At 49.6% G+C, this 21,943-nt stretch overlaps 1 protein-coding gene across 15 annotated transcripts in view; it reads right to left on the bottom strand.

Annotated features, from left to right (window-relative positions):
• Positions 1-21,943, bottom strand: part of LOC122387639 (MICOS complex subunit Mic27-like) — a 143,499-nt gene that overhangs the window by 75,626 nt on the left and 45,930 nt on the right. For 10 of the 15 annotated variants that reach the window (XM_043378005.1, XM_043377996.1, XM_043377998.1 and 7 more), the window contains exon 3: positions 14,043-14,188. The exons of the other annotated variants lie outside the window; for them this stretch is intronic. In XM_043378005.1, the coding sequence (XP_043233940.1) occupies positions 14,043-14,188 (146 nt within the window). The remainder of the gene's footprint in view (positions 1-14,042; positions 14,189-21,943) is intronic. 15 annotated transcript variants of the gene reach the window in all.

The raw sequence follows: 21,943 nt of genomic DNA on the forward strand, positions 1-21,943 counted from the left end.
CCCCACAAGCAGAATATTATCACTGTGTATCACATGGCCTAAATCTGGCAACATCGAAGATGATGAAAGTGCAAGGTGTGAAAAATACAATCGGCACTGTGGAGGCGGTAATCACTTTTGTGACCAACGGAGCAAAGCGTTGTGACGCGCTGCAGCGAGCTCAAGAGAAAATGAAAATGAAAAAGCACCGTCTACCGAAGATGTGTCCAACAAGGTTTGTGGAACGGCACACCGCTCTGGAGCGATTTGTCGAGCAACTTCCGGCCGTGGTCGAGGTGCTGAGACATAGCGAGACGTGGACGGACCCAGCAACGTGCACCAAGGCCGGGCTTCTTCTCAACGGGCTGCTGAAGTCTGAAGTGATGGTGGGCCTGTTCGTCCTCTTGAAAGCATCTTGCATCCTCCTGCCTCCCTCAAGAGCCCTGCAGGAGAAGGGGGCAGACCTCGTGGCAGCGGTTCAGCTTCTAGACAGGGTCCTGGAGGAGCTGGGACGTCTTAGACAGGACAACGCAGAGTTTTCGAGGATCTTCCTGGAGGCTGAAGATGCGATGATGGCTGCCGTAGGCACTAAGATCAGGAGGCCAAGGGTGTCCAAGGAAAAAAAACGCCCATCGGGCTTCTGCCAGCACATCGACCTCGGCGACAGGCGAGTCTAACGACAGCCCCGAGGAGTACTTCCGAGTTAATCTTTTTGCTCCAGCCCTGGACCATCTGCTGGTGGACCTCAAGGCGCGCTTCGGAGAGCAGCAACGGAAGGCCATGACACTCACCAACCTGGTGTCGTCACGTGTGCTGAACGCCAGCTGGGGTGACGTTCAGCCGGCCTGGAGAAAGTATGGGCACCTAGTACCAGTCACGGAGCGGCAGGCGGAGGCGGAGCTAGTGGTCTGGCGCGGAATGTGCTCACGGATGCCACCAGAAGAGAGACCTTGGACGGCCATCGAGTCTCTGCGGCGCTGTCCCTGTGACGCCTTCCCAGCCACGAGCCGCCTGCTGATGATTCTAGCCACGCTACCGGTGTCTACCGCGGAGGCAGAAAGGATGTTTTCGAAGCTGGACCGCACGCTGAGTGCCACCAGATCTACCATGACGGAAAGCAGGCTAGAGGCCCTGGTACTGATGCAAGCGTTCCGGGGAGAGCTACCTGCGGCCGCGGAAGTGGTGAATCGCCTTCTCAAGCTGCCTGGAAAACGCTGTGCTTAAGGTCAGCCGCTTGCGTTATTCAGCTTTCCTGTACTTATTTACTTTTTAATAATGGTGCACATTTTACTATTATGTATGCACTAGTATCTGACCATTATCCTCGTTCTCGGGTTCTCGGGCCAAGGACAATTAAGCTGGTGCGGACAATAAAAATGTTATATGCGCACTTAGTGCAATGCATAGCTATTATGTAAATTCACATGTCCACATCGCCATGCGTACTCATGCTAACGGAGATAATCAGACATACAAAGTTCATGCTGGAGTGATACCTTAAAAAGAAATCAGTTATAACTTTAATTTTATTTTACACCCTGCCCATTCAATCCCTCACTGACTTATCCCACCTCCAGTGACCTGACTGCATCCACTAACGTTTTGGCTCCCATCTCTACAGTGGACAGTGGTTGGTGGCGTCGGATCCCAAGCCTACCTACCTGCATCACTGAGCCGCTACTGCTATATCCTGCTGTTCCTGTCGTCTGGAAGAGACGCCAACTTCTGTATATCCTCAATTCTAATGGTATGTCATTCCATTCATCCATTTTCCCGATCAACATGTAGCGCTTCCCATTATGCATTACATACATACATAATACATTTGACTCCTGCTTTTTTAAACGTTAGACACGAAAGATGCGGTCCAAGGAGAAAGACCCTGATTCGTTCGAATTGAAACTTGAAACCACGCCAAAATAAACAGAGGCAAAAGAAAACACTCAACTAGACACAAGGTTTCGTTTTGAATTACTTTGTCGTAAATAAAACGCTATCTTAATGATAAATTATTCCATCATATTTTGGTCACATTTTATTCTACAGGTATAGTGGTGAGCTTTAGTCGCTACCGAGCACAGTGATAAGCGCAAAGTCGTGGTCGTGACTTCCTCTGAATTCGGTGCATCATACACTCCTTGGTGAAGCCGAGCGGAAGAGATGCTAGGATTAACACGCGCAGTGGAAGGGGGGGGCGGATTTCGCCCACCCCTCCTGTTTTTCGCCAATAACTCGCGCTGCAAGCATAATATCAATGTGAAATTTCGGCTACCTGTCCAGAATTGAATTGCGGATCTTCTCGTGCAAGAAGTAAGAAAATCGGTTCACAACTTATCTAGTAATAGCGGTGTAAAGTCAAACATCCTGCCGCCGCGGCGGCGCGGCGGCGCGGCGGCCGGCGCTAGCCGTTACGCGCCGCCTGAATTGTAGACTGTGCCGGGGCGGGACGGATCCGTCTTTACATCGCGCTCCTTACCGCTGATTATATTAGATTCGCGTCAAATTTGGTGAGAAGACTGAGAAATGTACAGGCAATCATATGGTTAAAGAATTTTGAAAATCGGCCGGTAACAACTTGAGTTATGAGTGTGTAAACACAAAATTGTGATTGCCGCGTTTCCCGCGTCGGCCGATGCCGCTTCAGCCGGCGACATCTTACCCTTAGCAGGCTTCTAACTGCCATATTTATTGTTGGATTATCTAGAAACTCACCATACATACTCACAAATGTTTGTTCTTTCGTATAGTGAAAGATTTAAAAAAATCGGCCTGTAACTTTTTGAGTTATCGGCGTGTAAACGCAAAAAAGTCGCTAATATGGCAGATTTGACCACATTTGACCTCATTTGACCTTGAAGATATTGACCTAGGGTCATGAAATTCACACACAACAGAGTTCTCCATGGCCCCCACCTACCCTCCAAATTTCGTCTTTCTAGCTCCACTGGGAGCTGAGATCTTAAGGGGGGGCGACATCCGCCCCCCCCCCCTTCCACTGGGCGTAGTACTCGCAACCCTTCCACTGCGCGTGTTAAGGGGGAGACATTGGTCTGAGCGGGCAACCTGGTGAGCCTGTATCACGTCGGCATTGGCCGGTTTTGGCCCCTCCTTTTGTAAACGGCTGGATCCGCCCCTGATTATATCAGCTAACGAAGCCAGAGAGAGCAAGAGATCAACCTGATTGACAAGCTTGGGCTCGGCCAAAAAGGGCCATGCACCAGTTGTCAAACGGGTGGTTGCTTGTCATGGACAACAAACGTCACCGATCTAGCTAAGAACTAGCTAAACGATAGATCAGGATTATCTAAAGAACATCAGTCTACTTTCCACCACTATCTTCGACAAATTTTGGAATTTGGGGTCCTTCGCCTGAAAAATATGCGAAAACTACGGGAAAAGCAGCGAAAATCACTACAATGCATACCAAAAACATAACACATACAACAGAAAGTATATTGAAGCACACTTTGGGGTCTAACTGAGGTATCCTGTCATTTGAGCCGCCCGAAAAAGGCGTGTGTGAACGTCAGATGACTACAACGCCCCAACAGCAGAGACGACCAGGCACCCGTCGAAAATCAAATTGTGAGACATTTTGAGCCACCGTGCACTCATTCGGCTTGATATGATGGCCCAAAGACAACCGTTAGCACAGAGTACTACTGCGGTAATATTCTACCAGTACAAAAACTGGATGCCGTGAACCAAATGGCCATGAACGGGTTTGTTTTGGAGACCAAATCTGTTGGAAGCCAAAGGTCGCGCCATTTTCAGACATGGTGCTTCTCCACTTCAGATGTAAAAAACGCGGCAAAAGTGGTATAGGCGGAAATCTTTGTTTTGGGGGATAATGCCTTATGGCCTGGGAACACTTTGATGTTAAGTTTATCTTGTATGATCGTGTAATAACTGAATGAGGACTTTACTCCACAAGAAATCGTTCGGGTCGGAGCTTTCGAATTGTATTACAAAGCTTCGTCAGCGTATCGTAATCGGGTTCGGGGGTATCGGTCGCAAAATTGAGGGCGATTCGTCTTTGGCAGACAAGTACATGTCATAGATAGTAAAATAGATAAATAGCACGTGACATTCTGTGATAAAACATTTAAAGGTAGTGTGCCAGCTTTCTTGGACCGTATGGAGTTAATGGCCCAGATAAGGAGAACCGGATTTTTAGAACTTATCCATACCTTCAAAACTCATGGAAACGTCTTAAATTCTTCAAATTTTGAGTACCCCAGTGCGAAATTCGCCCCGACGGGTTGTCGGTCGTACCCCAACCACATTTCACACCACTATGAACAATAAATGCACACACTGAAATCGCTATTACCGATATGCTCATCCAATCAAGTTTCGATAAACCTGTTCATCATCATCTCCTGCGGTTTCGAACACGCCTGTTAGGTGGCTTCTGATGCTCGTCGAGGTCGGAATTTCCAAATACGCGTGGTGCGTCGGGCCGCGCGCGCTCTGACTTCGGCCAAGAAAAATGCGTCAGCTGATCATTGTCATTTCTGCCACTTGCGTGTGGTGAAATGGGGTCATAACTTATAAGACGGCTTTTTCATATCAATTATTTTACATAAAATCATATTTCAAACCATAAGTAATGTTCGACAGCCAAATAAAAGAAACAATACCAATACGGGCTTAAAGTTTAAGGCTCGACATTGTGTTGTCTACGATTAGACAACTGATAACTCATTCCCGTACGTCGTATGGTCGTAACACTATAATGACCTTTGCTTATTGTCACAAGTGCGCCGCATTCGCGATTGTTGCCCGACGCCTGTTTGCAGGTGAGCCCACTACAGTTGTTATACATATCTAAAAACCGAAAAACTTTTAGGCGAAAAAGGCACTATTCCAGGCCCATTTTTGATTTTTTTTTTTGCGATATTAGGTAAAAACAGAAGCTTCTTATCCTAGGAAAAATAAAATGGGAAATCTTTCAAAGGTGGCACACTACCTTTAACGTATATGAAAAAGAAGAAAATATCTCATAAGCAATATACATTCTAATTATATCTAAATCTGTTAAATTACAAAGGTTATATAAAGTGATAAATAGTAATAAAGACCTACCTAGGATATATAGCAAGTGATATAAACATGTATGCAACATCAATAGGTAATAGGCTAACAAAGGTACCAGGTATATAAAATACACTATAAACGACCAAGAAAATCATTCAATAGGTTAAGAGTAAAAATGATAGCAATGATCAAAAACACTCCAACAACAGGCTAGAACATTCACAACTAATAACATTAATAAAAGGTGGATATAAAGTTCACAAGAAAAGTAGCCATATGCGGGGGGGGGGCGTGTGAAATATTTAACCCGCGCCCCGTTGGGCTCTGCCGAGCAACGCGCCCGGTTGGGGGGGGGGCATTTTGGCCCCCCCCCCCTAAGATCTCGAGAACCACGCAACATAGCGACAAGCGGTAAACGGCTTGGATAGCCCCAACGGGGAACTACCTTGTGACCCAATTTTATTGACCTAGGTCAAACCGATGACGTCACAGGTCAGGTCAAAGGTCCAATTTTCACCGTTTACAGGCACTTCAAGAAATGCGTTGTAAAATCGAGTAAAATGCATTTCATTGAAAATCATCGATGGGGAAATGTTCTTCAAACACATATTTTGCTATTTGAGGTCACTGATACCAGGTCAGGTCACAGAGGTCAGGTCACGGGGGGGTCACAATATGAAAGTGTCGTGTGATACATGTTTTATGGTCCATTTTACATGACAAATGCGATTATATGGGTCAGGCAGCCTTTGGGGCCAGCTTAGATCACGTTTTGGTCAAGGTCAGGTCAAGGTCAGGTCAAGGTCAGGTCAAATTAGGTCAAATTTCAAAGTTAATATTTTTGCATAAAATGGGTATCGAATCGATGCAGCTCGTCACGGGGAGTTCAATGGTGGTCTTTGTTTTGCCGTACGAGGTCTAGAATTGCTAAAAATTGAGTTCAAAAATTTGACGTCATCATTTTTGAACAGTTTTTTCGCTATAACTTGGCCAAAAAACGAGATATCGATCTGAAATTTGGTATGTATATAGAAGAGCGCTGGGACTATCACATATATTCCGTTTTTTTTCGAAATTCGGAAAATTTTTGGATTTTTTCAGTTTTTCTAAAAAAATCAATTTTTTGTTTTTTTTTGGTCAAAAACCAAAAATTTTGAAAATTCGAGATAGCAGTTTTGTAGCGCCGCCTTTTGTCTACTAGACCATATAAAGAACTTTGAAATTGCTTGATAACTGTAGATTTGGTGAGCGTTTCAAGATTGCATGTTTTTTGCTCATTTTTGCTCGAACATGACCTCAGTTTGACCTCAATAACTCCTGACCTAAGGTGACCTAAGACTTGAAATTTGGTGTGAAGGTGTCAAATTGATGCCCGGGAAGGTATTGAAAATTTGGCGGCGCTGCGCGCCGCCGTTTTCTTGCTATTCAGGAAAAACCACAGGGGGGGGCCAAAATGGCCCCCCCCAACGGGGCGAGGGTTAAAAAGACAAGTCAAAATCGTACAAGCTTTTAGCGGCAGGCACTGCGGATAATGGGTAGCCAGCGATCCTGTAGCATAGCACCTGAATTCCTGTTCAAATTGGCATCATTTGGTGACACTAACACAGTCTCGCGTCGTCCTACGGTTCTGATGTAGGCCGACTCCAAGAGGAGTCTCAACTGATGGTGAACGGCACGGTCGAGGATCTTGGCATCATCAAACAGAGGCGTGCACTGCCGATGGGAGTTGAATGCTGAGGCGTTGGCTCTGGAGCTCCTCGAGCCAGACCAGCAGTCTCTGTGCTCTCTGACTCTGATTACCAGCTCCCTGTCCGTCTCGCCGATGTAGATGACCGGATCACCGTCAATCTTGCAGGAGCACTCGATTTGATAAACTACGTTGCTCTCCTGGTGCTTCGGCAGCTTGTGCTTGCTTTTGCTGCACAGAACTGCTCCAAGTGTCTGAGATGGCTTGGAGACGAGTGAGATGCCGATCTTGTTGGCTGCTCGTTTCAGTTGGTAGAAGTAAGCACCTGCGAAGGGCACTGACATTCTAACCTGCAGCTGACTGTTGCTGGTGTCTGGCGGAGAGGGTAAAGCCCGAGCTTTCAGACGGATGTCTTCATTGGTCTGGTGTATGGTGTCGTTGATGAATGAGATAGGGTAGCCATGCTGATGAAATTTCCGGCGAATGAAGTCCAGTTCCTTCTGCCGATCCTTTACGCTCGTGCAGTATCTGCTGGCTCGTAAACAGTCTGATCTGATGGCCGATCGAAGGTATCTTGTCTCGGTGTAGGAGTTGAAGGGTGGACCTGATTCGTAGAGCACGCTTTTCTGTACACCTTTGTCTTGTAACAGTTCTCCATTCTGCTTATGAAGATGTCCAAATAGGGGAGTTGTCTTCCTTCTTCTGTCTCTGTTGTGACTTTGATGTTCGCATCTTTGTTGTTCAGCTGTCTGACCCACTCTCCGATGATGTCATCACTGCCTTCGAACAGGACAAGGTAGTCGTCAGCATATCTGCAGAATGCATGAACTTGTCCTCCACAAGCAAGAGCTAATTGCTGCAGGTCACGCTCCCAATGGCCCATGTAGAGGTCAGCGACCACAGGCGAGTAGCTCTTCCCCATGGCCAAGCCAGTTGTTTGTCTGAACCATCTCTCACGGTCACCATCTTGAACCACTGCGTGACAGTTCTTGATGGACAGGTCCAAGAGGTCGGCGATAGCTTCTGGCTTCAGACAGGTGACGTCAGACAGAGCTTCTCTATGTTCTAGAAGCATGTCTCGGATGAGTGGAATGGCTTCCTGCGTCGGGATGGATGGAAACATCGCTTCCACGTCTAGAGACACCAGGCGGCATCTGCTGGCGGTGTGCTGCATGTTGTTCAGCATCTCTAGCACTTGGAGCGACGAATTAATGGAATGTGGAGGTCTTGGTAAAGACCAGCCTTGGTCTTGGTAAAAGCTCCGACCCGAACGATTTCTTGTGGAGTAAAGTCCTCATTCAATTATTACATTAGCAAACTCCACATCATGTCCTTCAGTGAATTATATGATCGTATTATCCTCCGACAAGAGGTCAAAGAAAACAGGCCTACACCCAGTTTCGGGAGACCCGTAAAACAACTGAGACCAGCAATGGCTGGCATTTTCTATCATTATCGGCTGATCTTGTAACAAGCGTATCTATTGCATGTGCTATTTCACAGCCACCTTAGTTGACTATATAGGACGACAAAAAGAAAAAAGCGCAATTATGTTTGCCTTATTTTATACGCCAGGGACCGCGGATTCCGGGGGGGGGGGACAGGGTGTGCCATTACACACCCTGAAAATCCCGAGAGTGTGCAAACACCTATTTTTGCACACCCACAGTTCGTTGTGGGGGCCCATGTGGCCCTGGCGCTTGAGTGTCTAAAGCTGATGCTCGAGGGCCCCAGCCCGAGCCTGACGGTCCCGCACCGGTGCCTGAAGGCATAAACTTAAACAGGTACCTACCAGTGTTATCTCAGATGTTGTCTCAGGGCCCCACATCATTTTTGAGCGCTCCCACCGGCTCTTGAGGGCCCCAGGCCGATGCCCGAGAGCCCCAAGTCGATGTCTAAAGGCTCCACGCCGGTATCTGAGTACCTACATGGCTAGCTCAGGGATCCACGCTAGTTTCTGAGGGCCTAACCGGCTCTTGAGGGCCCTAACCGGCTCTTGAGGGCCCCTGCCCCCTTAACGCCCTCTTGTGGCCGATGCCTGAGGGTCCCGCATCGGTACCTGAAAGCCACCACAGTTATCTCAGTGCCCCACCCCAGTTTCTGAAGGCTCTCACCGGCTCCTGAGGGGCCCCAGACCGATATCCAAGGGCCTCTGGTCAATGCCCGGGGGCCCCAGGCCAATGCCCGAGGGCCCCAAGCCGTTACCCGAGGGCCCACACAGCTATCTCAGGGTACCATGCCAATTTCCGAGGGCCCTAACCGGCTCTCGAGGGCCCAGACCGATGCCTGAGATACCCAGGCTGATGTGAGAGGGCCGGCCGACACAAGTATTTGAGGCGGTCCCTAAGTCAGTTTTGTTGTGTTGCATTAATGTAAGTAATGCAGCACAATGTGTTGTCCAAGTTAAACCTGTGTTCGGTGCATTCTGTATTCGGTTATGTTGCTGCACCGCAATCCGCCAGGTCTAATTCCGCCGCTCTAAACCGGTCACGTGACCGGCCGTGGTCGACCTCGGGTCGCGCGCCGCGGCGGCTGGGCAGTCGTGTGCGGGGAGCGCGGTCGGGCGGCTCGCTCTGGGCCTCGGGTACCGAGTCCAGTACGACCGCGGACACTTTGCCTCGGAGCGCCGAGCTGAGTGCCTGCCGCGTGGCTCGTACCACCCAGCCTCGGGCGACCGAGCTGAGTGGATCTCGCGGGGCTTGCGCCGCTCTGCCTCGGTGACCGAGCGGAGTGTTTGTCTCCACCCGCGCTGCACTGCCTCGGGGCGCCGAGCGGACTAGTGAGTATTGTACTGGACAACGTGTGACAGCTAAGTATTTGTTTCGCATTTATATTTGTTCCGCAGTTGTTATTCCCGGGGTCGGAATACACCTCATATCGTTCTTCAACTGGTTTCTCACCCAACGGGATCCAATGTAACAGTTTCTAAGGGTGTCCACGAACGCTGTCTGGTTAAAGCTGTGATCTCTGAGGGCCCTACGCAGGTTTTTAAGTGCACTCAGCTCCTATTTGAGATTTCACACCGGCCTCTGAGATCGGATGGCTTATGCATGCCGCAGAGGAGCCCTTACCGGTTCCTGGGGGCTCCGTGCTGATAGCTGAGGGCCCCATGCCAATACTCGAGAGCCCCATTCAATAATCTAAGGGCCCTACACCAGTTTGAGGAACGCCGTTCGGCCAAGGCCGACCTCCGAGGAAGAGTCCTATGCAAGCCTCTGAGTGCCCGCACTTTCTTTTTTAGGATCTCACACCACCCTCTGAAGTCGCAGGTCTAAAGGAAGCTTCTAATGACTCTCACTAGCTCGGACCCAAATCGATGCACGAGGACCCGACAAAAGTGCCCGAGTAACCCACACAGTAATCTCAGTACCCACCCCAGTTTCTGAGGGCCTACACGAGCCCTTTTTGGCAGCCAAAGTCGATGTCTTGGGGCCCTAACTATTCAGGCATCGAGGCTGTTCGGGCGTCAGGAGACGATGGGGGGGGGCCTCCAGCTGAGCTTGCGTGGTACCCCATGGAGCCGGCGAACGGTCTCAAAGAGTCAAAGGACCCGGCGTGGGGCCCCAGGAAGCGGTGTGGGCGTCCATATTCCTATGTACATGAGGTATCCCAGAGGCCATCATGGGGCCTTCAAAGACCGTGTGCGGTGACCCTTAGAATTGCCGGCGTTGGGTCTAAGGAGCTCTTATGTGCGGCCTTCATCGGGATCCAAAGCCAGTGTGTGGGCCATAGAGAAATGGGGCAGCTAAGGGGGCCGGAGGCCAGGCCCCCATAGGTCATAGGGTTCAAATTGATGGGCCCAAACGTCTCATCGGCTGTTTTATTTTTACACTTACCTATGTAATCCATGATAATAAGAAGCGTGCCTTACATAAACTTGCAAAAGGGCTCTCTGAGGACGGTATGAGCCCTGGAAGGTCACTGTGAGCATTTAGGGGCCTGCTTGGGGATTGATCGATTTTCAAATTCTCAGAAAGGACTTGAAACCATGAGCACACTCGTCTTAGGCACAACGTAGAGCTCTTATGCCTGAGTTTGTCCTTCGATGTATGTCTGCGTGGGAGGCATCTGAGACCGGGATGGTGTCCTGAGGAGTCCGAGTGCCCCCACTCAGAACCCTCACAGCCCACAGGTCTAAGTGGGCCCTCTGAAGCCCGAAGTTTGTTTGGAGCAATCAGATGACGACATGGAATGGAGCCCTCAGGCTACCCTTGAAACCCCATAAAAGCTATTTTGAATGCTGTAGGACGACTACGTATCCGCTTGGTCGGCTATTGGGACTGATAGCACGGCGGTAAAGGTAGCAAAGCGATTTGGAATACGGGTCATTGAAAGTGATCGGGTGAGCACTGAGCTGAATATGGACAGCGGGACGCCCCCGCTTGCTCTGTGCACAACTGCGCGTCACACGTGAAAATATTGGAGCAGATAATATGTATAGTTAATAAAAATTCGTGGCGCACAGCCTCGGAAAATAGGAAAAGCTGAACTCAAACCACTCATTGTGAAGTTTGAATCGGGCGTCAAATTCAGACAACTGCGTATGCTTGTTTAACATGCGTATTTCTGCAGTAGTAGTACCCAAAAGATTAGTAACCACTACACCTCTTTACCCTCAAATTAAAATGACGGGATTTCAATTTGAAATATTGGACTTTCAAATAAAAACGAAAGGATTTCAAATAAAAACGACAGGATTTCAAATCAAAATCAAAGGACTTCACTTTAAAACAAGGAGAATTCAAATAAAAATCAAAGGAATTCAAATTAAATCTGATTTTGATGTAGTTAAATATGGATATTTTGAATCGGTTTGTTTGCTAATTATCAAAAACAGAAGCATCTCCCTACTTCCTGATGTAATTTTCCTCCAGATACACATTTTCAGCCTCCAAAGCTGTATTGGGCAGAACCCTCTCACGAGCGTGACCATCGAGGCATCAATGCTATCTCAATATCATCCCATTCCTAATATCATGCCTTCTCCTTGCCCATTCTTTTATATTTTCCTCGCATGAAGCCTGGCTTTACACCACGTCGTCGTGGCTCACCAATAGGGTTTTCGTTCATGGTATCAAAATGGTCTACATTGGATTCATCTTCACTTACATCTAAGCTCATTTTGTACTCAAATATAAGCGAACAAAACTTGTAAACGAAGACAAATGAACCTCTAGGTCAGCTCTAGGTGAAAATGCGCATTTTATTGTACATGTTTTTTTTTGCATCTCGTATTGTTACGCACGCGAATTATTATCATGGCCAGTGGCCACTGGCCAGCCTTTATGGGGTATTCCGCTTTAGAAGAAAATGAATGGAGGAATGAATTAAGATTCAGCGGATAATTAAAATAACCGAATGAGCATTCCCGCCAAAATACCAAGCACATATACTTATGACATATTTGGGCTTAACTTGAATTCCTGTGGTTTTAATTTGAAATCCTAATATCTTTAAATGAAATTCCCTCGTTTTTATTTGTTGTCCCGCTGTTTTAACCCGCGCCCCACTGGGGTCTGTGTATAACACGCCCTACTGGGGGGGACTATTCATAGCCCCCCCCCCCCTCCTAACTCCGAAACTACTGGGCCGATCGTCAAAATTCAAACGGCGTCTGATAGCCCCGGAAAAACTGTCGAGCGAAACCTAATTTCATTGACCTCGAGATCACCGATGACGTCACAGGTCAGGTCAAAGTAAAAATTATTAGCATTTTGGCTTGTTCACATTTTGGGCTCTGGCCGCCGCCTTACAAGTCAGATCATGCTCATTTTTGGTTTCCACACTCATGAACAGATGCTCTAGATACCTTGAGGGTACCAAACCTGTACTTTGATTTTCAGGTCAGGGTCAGGTCATCACAGGTCACGGAAATAATATATCATGCGACGGTCACGTTACACATGTTTTATGGTCCATTTAGGCCATAGATTTCGAATTTGATGTCGTCTGTGTCATTCGAGGTCATTTTGAGTCGAATTTAGCTTAGGTCAGGTCACTTTCAGGTCAAAAAAGGTCAAATTTTGAAGTTAAAATTTTTCAACAAAAAAAAGGTGTCTTATGGATGCAGTTTGAGCTCAGGAACACGATGGTGCCATTTATATTGGTGTACGATGTCAAATACGTACAGAAAAATTGATTTGAAAATTAATAATTGTGATTTTTTGCAATAATGCGTATAACTTGGCCATTTTTGAAGATATTTAGCTAAGACTTGCTAAAGTTAGTCATAATCATGCGTTCTGTCACATATATTCCGTTTTTTTTTCGAAAAGTCAAAAACTTTTTGAAAAAATATAAAAAGATAAATTTTGAATAATATTATATAAAATTTTCCAAATTTTCAAAATTTTGAAAATCCGAGATAGCAGTTTGATAGCACGGCCAATTCTGAGTCCTTTCATGCAAAGAAATTGGATCTAGCTTAAAAACTGAGCTCTTGGGAGCGATTGCCGTGGTTCAACGTTTTGCGTCGAAATCGGACGAACATGACGTCACTCTGACGTCGTTTCCGGCCGACCTACGGTTACGAAGTTCAAATTTTGACACAAGGTGTCAAAGTGATGCAGCCGAAGGTACTGAAAGTTTCGCGTCGATCCGTCAAGCGGTTTGGAAGTTATTGCGGAAAAACGGGAGGGGGGCTATAAATAGGCCCCCCAGTGGGGCGCGGGTTAATTTGAAGTCCTCTTGCCTTAATTTGAAGTCCTATTTATTTTAATTGAAGTCCTTTGATTTTAACTTGATGGTAAAAAGGTGTAGTCAAGTAGGAGAAATTATAGTATGGCAAATCTAAGAAAGAACGGAGTTGAGGCTCCTGAATCTTTTTGCCACGTGTTTTGATCACTGGACGTGTATGGTTAGAAGAAAATTTGTGTAAAAAGTCGTGAGAGAAATAATATTTTTCAACATCAAAACGTGCATCAATGGTACTTGCGCTTTGAATCCCTTCTTTCGTAGGTTTGCCAGACTGTGATAAAATATTTTCTTTTGCGCTTAGCATTGAGAATTTGAGATCCATTCTCAATGCTATGCAACAGATCCGTATACGGATCATGTTGCATGCATGTATGTGCATTTACTCTGCTCATGCATCTCCTGACCGTAAGATGCTCGCTCATTCATCTTACGACCGTCAATTTTAAAGGTTTTCCCGCCCCGCTTTCTTAGCACCGGCTTATTCCGGAGCAGTGGCGGCGCTGACTTTTTGGAAGGGGCCCGACGTAGGTGGGGGGCCCAATCACCACATCTTGCACACCCTACGAAAATTCAAATCCGCGGTCCCTGTTATACGCTAATCAACAATGTTCGGGTAATTCTGGGACACCCTGTACTGTACCTGCAGTGTGCGCCCTGCCGGTCTCGACGACATGGCGGGCGCGGTCAAACGTCTGGCGGTACTGGGCTAGGAAGTCGGCGGCAGCGCGGCGCGCCTCGCCCACAGACTGCTGCAGGACACCGGCCGGCCGGCGGCCGTACTCCCGCCTGGGGCACACAGCCGCACGACCTGAGCGTCCAGCCAGCAGCGCCGCCACACACCACTTAGCGCCACACAACACGGGTCAGCGAGCACTGAACCACACAACACCGGTCACAAAACCCTCAGCGCAACACACACGGGCCAGCGAGCATTGAGCCACACAACACGGGCCACACAGAACAGTGTGGCCACACAGTACAGTCATTTTATTGATTTAGGATCACTGGGGTGGGTGGCCCGAACCTCCCGGTAAGGACGCTAGAATGCGCGTAGCATCTCAGCTCATAATCTAGCAAGAAAGCTTCAAATTGTCTATCCAGTCTTAAACCTCACCCGCACATGGAGAGGGGACCCCCCAGGTAGTTTTTCTGCTCTGCACTCTACATTTTTAGAGCTAGTTAGAAGTCTGATTTTTCGCATAGCTGCTCCTCTACCCTTTCTTGATGTCCACTGAAAATTTCAAGTTTTTGTGGTTTTTGGTTTCGGAGACATGACCTTGTTCTTCAGGTCAGGTCATGACCCAAATGACAAATACCTAATATCTTGCGTTGGCTATGGGTCTTGTGAGCTTTTGACACATTGATTTCGGCCCTTTTTTTGCCAGTCTTACCTCCCACCTTTCATGGAACATGTTGGTCGACGATGTACAGATGTCAAGGTCAGGGTCAAGGTCAACCTAGGTCATATAAAATCATTGCGTTTCAGGCAAGTTGAATTTACTTTTCGTGAAGTTTCTTTGACTGTATTTTTGGTAAAACCTCATTTCATGATCTCATGTAACATGGACACAAACAATCGGTGCACACATCAGTATACACACAGACACACACAGACATACAAACACATATCATTGACCTTGACCTAACTTGACCTGAAATGACCTCAGCAGCAAAAAAACTGGTCGGATAGTGTGACAAAGAGGTTCTAGCTGGCTTGGCACCACAGAACAGCATCGTCATCGGTACATGATCAGCAGCGCACTTGATATCCAACGGTGACCCAAAACAGCAACATTTTTTTAGTTTGACCTGACCTGGAAGGAATAAAATGGCGCGGGGCTGGCAACCCCATGTGCGTTCTAGGATGGGAAAATGACATGTGCGGGCGAGGCGAGGGTTCGCATGCTTTAAAGTTTACGTTAGCGATGATCTGACATAATAAAACGAGCCTGCTTCACATTGATCACGAATTTACTTTATGTACCGTATTTTACTCGAAGAGGACAGCCGCGCTTTATCACCACTCATTGCCAAAGAAGACTGAGGAAGATTTCGGAAATCACGTGGGTTGTATAACGAAATGGCTGCTACCAGTTTACGTGGTCAAATGTGTAAAAATACGCAACACTTCTTCAAAACTGCGATGGCCCATACCGCCCAGGGCCCAGACCTCCCGGGTCTCCCCTGTGTCGGCTCGCATTAGCAGCGCATTTGCGGTCTTTTCGTGGTTTCAAGCGTTCAAAGTTCAAACATGTGATATGATGTTGCCCCATGCCTTAGGGTGGGTGTCAAGGTCACCTGAAGGTCAGGTCAGGTCATTGACCTTTGGTGACCTCGGTTCACTTTTTCGAGATTTACATGTTCCTAGGCCAGTTTTTTCGAGCTGAATTCGAATTTAGCAACCATATGAACGTTTACAAAGTAGTTTGGGTGCCTTCGTAACGTGTTACGAAGCTGTCAGAGGCAGTTGACACCTACTACGAATGCCCGGCAGGACCCCTACTGGTTGAGCTGACCTGACCTGACCGGACCAGGCCTAAATGAATGAAGACATCATCTGTGATCAAAACTCGCATGATATTCGTGATCAGCACCCGGAAAACCCCATAGCACCCACACTTACGGCGTTCTAACAGGTCCCGATTTTCCCGACTTTTGGGTCATTGACCTGACCTGGAAGGTCAACCAATGACCTAGGACGTTAAAATTGGGTATCATCGGCTTCTCCTCGTTACGGGCAACACGCTCCTTTTTCCGCGAAGCTCTAGGTCGATCAGGGGCGAAACGGCAATGGGGGTCCAACGGACCCCCGCCCCCCCCCCCCTTATACGTTCGCGGCTGGAAAAACACCAATACGGGCGAGGGTTAAGGTAGGCCATGTCGTCTAAAATTATTGAATTTAACCACAACATATTATGAGAACATCAAATAAATATTTTCTACAATTAAAAAAAAAGAAGAAATTTTGTCCGAATGGATGAATGGGTGCAAAAATGCTACCATTATGCGTCACATTACGCCATAGGATCTCACCAGATCTTAACCCTCGCATGTGTGCGGCGTTTGCCAGCTTCTAATGTGTAGGGGGGGGGGGTCGGTTGGACCCCCCTTGCCGTTTGGCCCCTGATCGAGCTAGAGCTTCGCGGAAAAAACGAGCGTGTTGCCCGTGACGAGAGGAAGCCGATGATACCCAATTTTAAGGTCCTAGGTCATTGGTTGACCTTCCAGGTCAGGTCAATGACCCAAAGTCGGGAAAATCGGGACCTGTTAGAAAGTCGTAAAGTGTGGCTGCTAAGGGGTTTTTCGGGGTGCTGATCACGAATATCGTGTTAGTTTTGATCACAGATGATGTCTTGAAGCATTTAGACCAGGTCGGGTCAGGTCAGGTCAGGTCAACCAGTAGGCGTCGTGACGGGTATTCGTAGTACGTGTCAACCGCCTCTGACAGCTTCGTAACATGTTACGAAGTCGCCAAAACTACTTCGTAAATGATCAAATGGTTGCTAAATTCGAATTCAGCTCCAAAAACTAGCCTAGAAACATGTAAAACTCGAAAAAGTGACCCGAGGTCACCCGAGGTCACCAAAGGTCAATGACCTGACCTGACCTTCAGGTGACCTTGACACACACGGGAGTAACATCAAATCACATGTTTGAACGTTTGAAACCACGAAAAGCTTGCAAACACGCGGCTAGTGCGAGCCGACATACGCGAAATCGCGATTCCGGCCAAACATGGTCTCAGAAAAGAGGTCACAGGTCAAAGGTCATTTGGGTGAGGGTCATGAAATTTTCAGGGTAGGTGTAAAATTGATCAATGCGAGGGTACTGAAAGTTTCGTCGCGATCGGCCGCTTTTTACGCGAGTTATTCGCGAAAAACCATGGGGGGGGTCCATCCGACCCCCCCCCCCCTACACATGCGAGGGTTAAGAATATGGGAATACGATTCAACCCTCATTCGACTTTTTTGCGCTCGAATTCGACTTTGCGCAAAATAAAACGACAGCGCTTAAAAGCGACAGTTGCCGCAAATTGCACACTCAAACTGCGCTGAAATACGACATTTCTTTCATGTCGCAAAATCTTCAAAGTTATGCATTCTAGGAAGCTCGCTGCAATGAAAAGAGGTAAATTTAGCCCCCCGGAATATGTGGTTAGTATCAGGACACTGTTTGATTCCGCCACAAATGAGAAAAACGCGATGCAGAACGATGCGGTGAAACTGCGCTCATTCGCGACAAATCGTGGGTAAATTGCGCCTGTATTCAACAGTCCTGTTGGAGCCTGAGTGGTCGAGCACTTTCCGTTTTTCTGTTCTCATTCGTTTATTTCGTAACCAATCTTTAAAAAATGATGCTCATTTGACAGAGATTTTCTCGCTCGTCATTTCTGATGCATAATGCATACATTTGGTACATCACACTCACAACCATATGTACTTGAATTTTCAGATGAAGGATTTTGCCGCGAAGACGGAGTGGGTGTCGTATACCTTACCTAGATGTTGAGCTGGAATTCGGTGAACAAGTTTTTTTTTAAATAATGACCTGAAGGTGACCCAAACACTTTTAATTGATAGGTGTGTTTGCAAAACGCATTCCGACAGCTTTTTTTTTTGCTTTTAACACTGTATTTTTCTCGAAATACCTGTTTGAATAATTTTCCCGAGTCGACTTCAGGCGCAATTATCAGACACTTAGCCTAAAAACGACACTACCGAGTCAGATAAAAGCGCACTGCGCCATTTTACGACACTCTGCAGTATGATCCGAGCGCATATGCGCCCTTTCCAGACACTTTTATGTTTGATTTGGGCGCATTGCACTTACACTTGACGGCACAATTTACTTGACAGAGGCGGCTTCAGCCACTGGTTTTGTGGATTTAATGCCTTTTATGCTATACTCTAGCATGTTTAGATGTTAACGATCAGTTTTGTTGTATTTACTCTATGCACATACTTACCTGTTGCTAGCGCGGGACCCCTCTTCATTAGGCCTGTTATGCGTAAAGTATTAGCGGAGGGGATTTCCTTCGCACTGGTGTATGTGCTGCCAAATGTGTCCGTGTGGCGCTCAGCTGGTCGGTGTTGGCCGATATATGAATGCATAGGTGTATGCAAGGCGGACGGCTCCAGTGGCGGTCGCAGGGGGGGGGGGGGGCATCAGGGCCATGCCCCCCCCCAAAAGGCAAATCAGGGGGGCATCATATCATTTGCCCCCCCAAACAACCGATGGGCCCCCATGGCCGTATGGGGCCCTGGCCCGTATTCGATTGTCACGAGGCTCGAGAAACCCACGCCAGCTATTAACAGCTCCTATACCAGTCTTTGAGGGTCCTACACTGACCTCTGAGAGCCCTTCAGTGGCGGTCAAGCGTCCACATTGACCGCTGAGGACCCACATTGACCTCTGAGGGCCCTCCACTGGCCATTAAGGGCCCCTAAACCGGCCTCAGGGGCCCATCCGGCGTCTGATAGCCTCACGCCGGCCTCTGGTGGCCTCATTTCTGTCTCTATAGTCCCAAGACTAGCCTTTAAGTGCCTCTGAGGGCCCCGCACTGGATTCTGAAGACCCGATGTCGGCCTCTAAGAGCCCGCATCGGCCTCTGGGGGCCCATTTTGGCCTTTGAGGGCCCTCCGCTGGTCTATGGGGTCCAACGCCGGCCCATGCCGGCCTTTAAGGGCCCCACACTGACCTCTAAAGGGCCCATGCTGGCCTGTAAGGACCCACATTAGCCTCTGAGGGCCCCTGCACTGGATTCTGAAGACCCAATGCCGGCCTCTCAGGGCCCGCATCGGCGTCTGAGGGCCCATCTTGGCCTTTGAGGGCCCTCCACTGGCCTCTGGGGTCCAACGCCGGCCCATGCCGGTCTTTTAGGGCCCCACACTGACCTCCGAGGGCCCATGCTGGCCTGAAAGGACACACATTAGCCTCTATGGGCCCCGCACTGGATTCTGAAGACCCCATGCCGGCCTCTAAGGGTCAGCATCGGCTTCTGAGGGCCCATCTTGGCCTTTGAGGGCCTTCTGTTGGCCTCTGGGTTCCAACGCCGGCCAATGCCAGTCTTTTAGGGTCCCATTCTGACCTTTGAGGGCCCATGCCGGTCTGTATGGGCCTACATTAGCCTCTGAGGGCCCCCCGCACTGGATTCTGAAGACCTGATGCCGGCCTCTAAGAGCCCGCATCGGCTTCTGAGGGCCTATCTTGGCCTTTGAGAGCCTTCTGTTGGCCTCTGGGGTCCAACGCCGGCCCATGCCGGTCTTTTAGGGCCCCACACTGACCTCTGATGGCCCGTGCTGGCCTGTAAGGACCCACCTTAGCCTCTGAGGGCCCCGCACGGGCTTCTGAAGACCTGATGCCGGCCTCTAAGAGCCCGCATCGGCCTCTGGGGGCCCATTTTGGCCTTTGAGGGCCCTCTGCTGGTCTATGGGGTCCAACGCCGGCCCATGCCGGCCTTTAAGGGCCCCACACTGACCTCTAAGGGCCCCATGCTGGCCTGTAAGGACCCACATTAGCCTCTGAGGGCCCCTGCACTGGATTCTGAAGACCCAATGCCGGCCGCTCAGGGCCCGCATCGGCGTGTGAGGGCCCATCTTGGCCTTTGAGGGCCCTCCTCTGGCCTCTGGGGTCCAACGCCGGCCCATGCCGGTCTTTTAGGGCCCCACACTGACCTCTGAGGACCCCATGCTGGCCTGAAAGGACACACATTAGCCTCTATGGGCCCCGCACTGGATTCTGAAGACCCCATGCCGGCCTCTAAGGGTCCGCATCGGCCTCTGAGGGCCCATCTTGGCCTTTGAGGGCCCTCTGCTGGCCTCTGGGTTCCAACGCCGGCCAATGCCAGTCATTTAGGGTCCCATTCTGACCTTTGAGGGCCCCATGCCGGTCTGTATGGGCCCACATTAGCCTCTGAGGGCCCCCCGCACTGGATTCTGAAGACCCGATGCCGACCTCTAAGGGTCAGCATCGGCATCTGAGGGCCCATCTTGGCCTTTGAGGGCCTTCTGTTGGCCTCTAGGGTCCAACGCCGGCCCATGCCGGTCTTTTAGGGCCCCACACTGACCTCTGATGGCCCGTGCTGGCCTGTAAGGACCCACCTTAGCCTCTGAGGGCTCCGCACGGGCTTCTGAAGACCTGATGCCGGCCTCTTAGGTCCCGCATCGGCCTCTGAGGGCCCATCTTAGCCTTTGAGGGCCCTCTAATGGCCTCTGGGGCCCAACGCCGGCCCATGCCGGCCTTTAAGGGCCCCACACTGACCTCTAAGGGCCCATGCTGGCCTGTAAGGACCCACATTAGCCTCTGAGGGCCCCTGCACTGGATTCTGAAGACCCAATGCCGGTCGCTCAGGGCCCGCATCGGCGTCTGAGGGCCCATCTTGGCCTTTGAGGGCCCTCCGCTGGCCTCTGGGGTCCAACGCCGGCCCATGCCGGTCTTTTAGGGCTCCACACTGACCTCTGAGGACCCCATGCTGGCCTGAAAGGACACACATTAGCCTCTATGGGCCCCGCACTGGATTCTGAAGACCCCATGCCGGCCTCTAAGGGTCCGCATTGGCCTCTGAGGGCCCATCTTGGCCTTTGAGGGCCCTCTGCTAGCCTCTGGGTTCCAACGCCGGCCAATGCCAGTCTTTTAGGGTCCCATTCTGACCTTTGAGGGCCCCATGCCGGTCTGTATGGGCCCACATTAGCCTCTGAGGGCCCCCCGCACTGGATTCTGAAGACCCGATGCCGACCTCTAAGGGTCAGCATCGGCTTCTGAGGGCCCATCTTGGCCTTTGAGGGCCTTCTGTTGGCCTCTGGGGTCCAACGCCGGCCCATGCCGGTCTTTTAGGGCCCCACACTGACCTCTGATGGCCCGTGCTGGCCTGTAAGGACCCACCTTAGCCTCTGAGTGCCCCGCACGGGCTTCTGAAGACCTGATGCCGGCCTCTAAGGGCCCGCATCGGCCTCTGAGGCCCATCTTAGCCTTTGAGGGCCCTCTAATGGCCTCTGGGGCCCAACGCCGGCCCATGTTGGTCTTTTAGGGCCCCACGCTAACCTCTGAGGGCCCCATGCTGGCCTGTAAGGACCCACATTAGCCTCTGAGTGCCCAATTCGGTTTCTGATGGTCTCAAAGTGCCCTTTGCAGGTCCTGTACTGGTCTCTGAGGGCCCTAATTTTGCCCCTAAGGACCCAAACCAGCCTCTAAAGGTCCCACACCGGCCTCTGATGGTCCCAACTCCCATTTCTGTCTTTGGGACCCAAACTGACCCTTATGTGCCTCTGAGGGCCCCGTACTGGCTTCTGAAGGATCGATGCCGGCTTCTGAGGACCCATAACGGTCTTTAAGTGCCTCATACCGACACCTGAGGCCCCACACTAGCCTCTGAGGGGCCCCAAACTGGCTTATGAGGTCTCTACACCGGCCACTGATGGCCCTATTATGTTCTCTGGGGGGCTCAAGCCTTACCTTTGGGCGTCACGCACTTGCCTCTGAAGGCCCACATCAGCCTCTGGGGCCCTACCTTGGGCCTTTGCCCTTTGATGCCCTTCGCTGACC

The sequence above is a fragment of the Amphibalanus amphitrite genome, unplaced genomic scaffold (assembly GCF_019059575.1).
Source record: "Amphibalanus amphitrite isolate SeventyFive unplaced genomic scaffold, NRLGWU_Aamphi_draft 000293F_arrow, whole genome shotgun sequence".
In the NCBI taxonomy this organism is placed as follows: domain Eukaryota; kingdom Metazoa; phylum Arthropoda; class Thecostraca; order Balanomorpha; family Balanidae; genus Amphibalanus; species Amphibalanus amphitrite.